The sequence below is a fragment of the Melanostigma gelatinosum genome (genome assembly GCF_949748355.1).
Source record: "Melanostigma gelatinosum genome assembly, chromosome: 19".
In the NCBI taxonomy this organism is placed as follows: Eukaryota; Metazoa; Chordata; class Actinopteri; order Perciformes; family Zoarcidae; genus Melanostigma; species Melanostigma gelatinosum.
The window spans coordinates 14,213,316-14,216,155 of NC_136652.1; the positions used below are offsets into that span (position 1 = coordinate 14,213,316).

Below are 2,840 nucleotides of genomic sequence, written 5' to 3' on the forward strand. Positions count from 1 at the left end.
CACTACATGCAGATATTCTAAAAAGAGACAAACACAGACTGCTCTTTCTGTGATGAATGTTCAGATGTACATATTTTGGCAATTTTCTGATTTGTCATTAATCATATCTTAAAAGACTCCATCAATAAAAAGTCAGATCATCAGTTCCGATCAAGGGAATAGATAAAAGAAGTGCACCAGCACCTTATAGAGGGGATGAATCACAGAGAAGTATCATCAAACTGAATGCTTTGGCTTTTGTTTGGCTGTTGTACTTTATTACCTGGAGAAATGAATGGCCTTCTGACCAGCCACACTGAAATAGAAGCTGGTGGTGTGTTTCATCTCATCGGTGTGTCCTGTTTCCTCTATCCAGTGACCAATTGGGTGGCAGTACACTCCATCCACCATGTTCGTCTCATCATATGAACAACATCTGTCATGGCTCGGACCGCTACCTGGTGACAAAGAGGGGACAGCCTTTCAGCAGGTTAGGAGGCAACATATACTGTGTTGCGTTAAACAGGTAAACAACTGATTAAGCGTCCTAAACAAGGAGGAAATAGGTCTAATAATAACAACCAGTGGTGGAGAGTAACAAAGTACTTTTACTTTTGAGGTACTTGTAATTGTATTGAGTCTTATCTCTTTCTGCTACTGAAGACTTTCACTCCACGAAAGTTCAGAGGGAAATTGTACTGCACTACAGTACATGAATCTGATATATTTAAATTAAATAGAAATCACTTATAGAAGAAGCTTATACAATATGATGGGTTTTTACAAACAACCCAACAGTATATAACATATAATAAGCTCCAGCTCAACCAGCTACAACATTGTAACAGTAATATAATATGATTAACACTGAATGGGGCCTTTTGGCATTCTGAGTCCATTTACTGTTGCGGATAATACCTTTGTACAGTTAAATTACATACATTACACTGAGGTATAATTTTGAATGCAGCAACATTAAATGTGAGATTATATTGTAACACTGGGGAATGCTGCTAAAACTTGGTAAAAACACTTTTATCGTATGCACTGAAATCCACGAGCCACTGAGCGTTTGATAAATAACAAGTGTCACTTCACCGCCATCATGTGGCAGTAAGGATGGATTACACAATGTGAACCAAACATGGCGGAGTTATTTTCGTCTTTTGCCTGAAACGTTACTTCCGATGGGAAATACATTAAATCGATGTGACGTCTCAAAAACTATTTCCTTTTGCACGCGGCTGAATCTCTGGCACAGCACCAGAGTATTGATGCATGTATACCTTCCAAGATACAAGTGCCGCGGACTCTTTTGACGAACTTGAACCACAGGGTGTCTTTGAAGGGCTCTGCCAGCTGCACGTCGCCGATCCACAGACACGGTTCATGTGTTGACAGCAGGAGCTTCTGTGAGGCTCTCATCTGAACCGCTCCGCGCGGGTCCCAGTTGCCCATTTCCTCACGCGAGCCCAAAATATAAACCTTTACATTCGAAGACTCCGGAGTGAGAATGACACCGAACCTGAATAACATTGCTGCCACCTTAACCAAATGATGTGTCCTCAATCGTTTAGTATGGCGGGCTTGGGTTATTATAGTCTATATTGTAGCTCTTGTATTCAGTCTGCGTGGCCCATTGACTGTAAGGTGTAATCTAAAAATAAATCGGATCGTGTCGTTTACAGCAAGGAAGGGGCAGAAAGAATGAAGTCCCACTCTGTCAGAATTACCGCGTGCCATACATCACCCATATCAGAGTGAACTCTTTAAATCTCAATAGGTAGACAGACAGACAGACAGACAGACAGACAGACAGACAGACAGACAGACAGAGGATTTCATTTAATGTCACAGATTGTTTACAGCAGCGGTTCCCAAACCTTTTAGGCCGCGCACCCCCTTCTACATCCCGACCGGGTTCATGCACCCCCAATCCCCCACACCTTAAAAAAAGAAGAAGCAACAGAGCCTATTTATAGCCTGATAGAAATCGGACCAATGAGAGAACAGTTTGCTCGCGCGTGGCGTTTGTTTACAATATTTAGTCCGCTGTTAAATGTTGCAGTGTGAACACAAACCGAACAAAGGGGCAACTGCAACATTGTATCATATTAAACCCTGAATCAGAACAAAGCAAACGAACTGAAGGTGTGAAAACGCCCTGAAACACTGCAACAAAGTTTCAATAACTTTCAGTTACACAAGGCTTCACTTTTAAGGAGCAATCAGGATGGCGAGGACACACGCACAAGCTCAGAGGCAGATTGCATCACATTTAATTTACAATTAACCACACATAGAATGAGACTGCAGTTGTTTTTGGCTGTTTTGTTACTCCTCCAATTTCGATATTAAAAAATGTAAGGGGCTTTTGACTTGCACTGGCATGCTTGGTGTTCAGGTGGCGAAGTAAATAAGAGGGTTTCAGACAGCTGCTAGCCAGAACCTCACTGCACACCACGCACTGTGGCTTTGGGCAATCTGCATTGGCAATCCAAGTGAAGCCCAGACACAGATACTTTTCATCATATTTCCTCTTTTTTTTCCCAGTCTGATGCTCTCTCTTTTTTACCTTGACTCCGCGATGGGCCTATGTGCTCCCGATTTGTCTGTGCAATCCCTTCCTCCTTCCTCCGTCTCATCTTCCTCTGACTCCCGGTCGATTTCTTCTCCCGGTCTCTCCCCAACACACCTCTCCGTTCCTCTCGCCTCCGATTCCCCCCCTTCTCTCGCTCTCGCTCTCGCTCTCGCTCTCGCTCTCGCTCTCGCTCTCGCTCTCGCTCTCTTTTATGACTGATAGCTTCAGATGTCCCACCTGACAGTTTCCCCGATTTTCAGCCAGTTTATCATATTTGCAT

At 43.3% G+C, this 2,840-nt stretch overlaps 1 protein-coding gene across 1 annotated transcript; it reads right to left on the minus strand.

Moving 5' to 3' along the window:
• Positions 1 to 258: 258 nt before the first annotated feature.
• LOC306793201 (laforin-like) lies at positions 259 to 1,548 on the minus strand (the record flags this gene model as incomplete). Its single annotated transcript, XM_079290698.1, has 2 exons — positions 1,266 to 1,548; positions 259 to 437 (listed from the first exon to the last, which is right to left on the minus strand). The coding sequence occupies exons 1-2, from the start codon at positions 1,513 to 1,515 to the stop codon at positions 259 to 261; spliced, it is 429 nt and encodes a 142-aa protein (XP_079146824.1). The 5' UTR covers positions 1,516 to 1,548.
• Between the last annotated feature and the right edge of the window lie 1,292 nt (positions 1,549 to 2,840).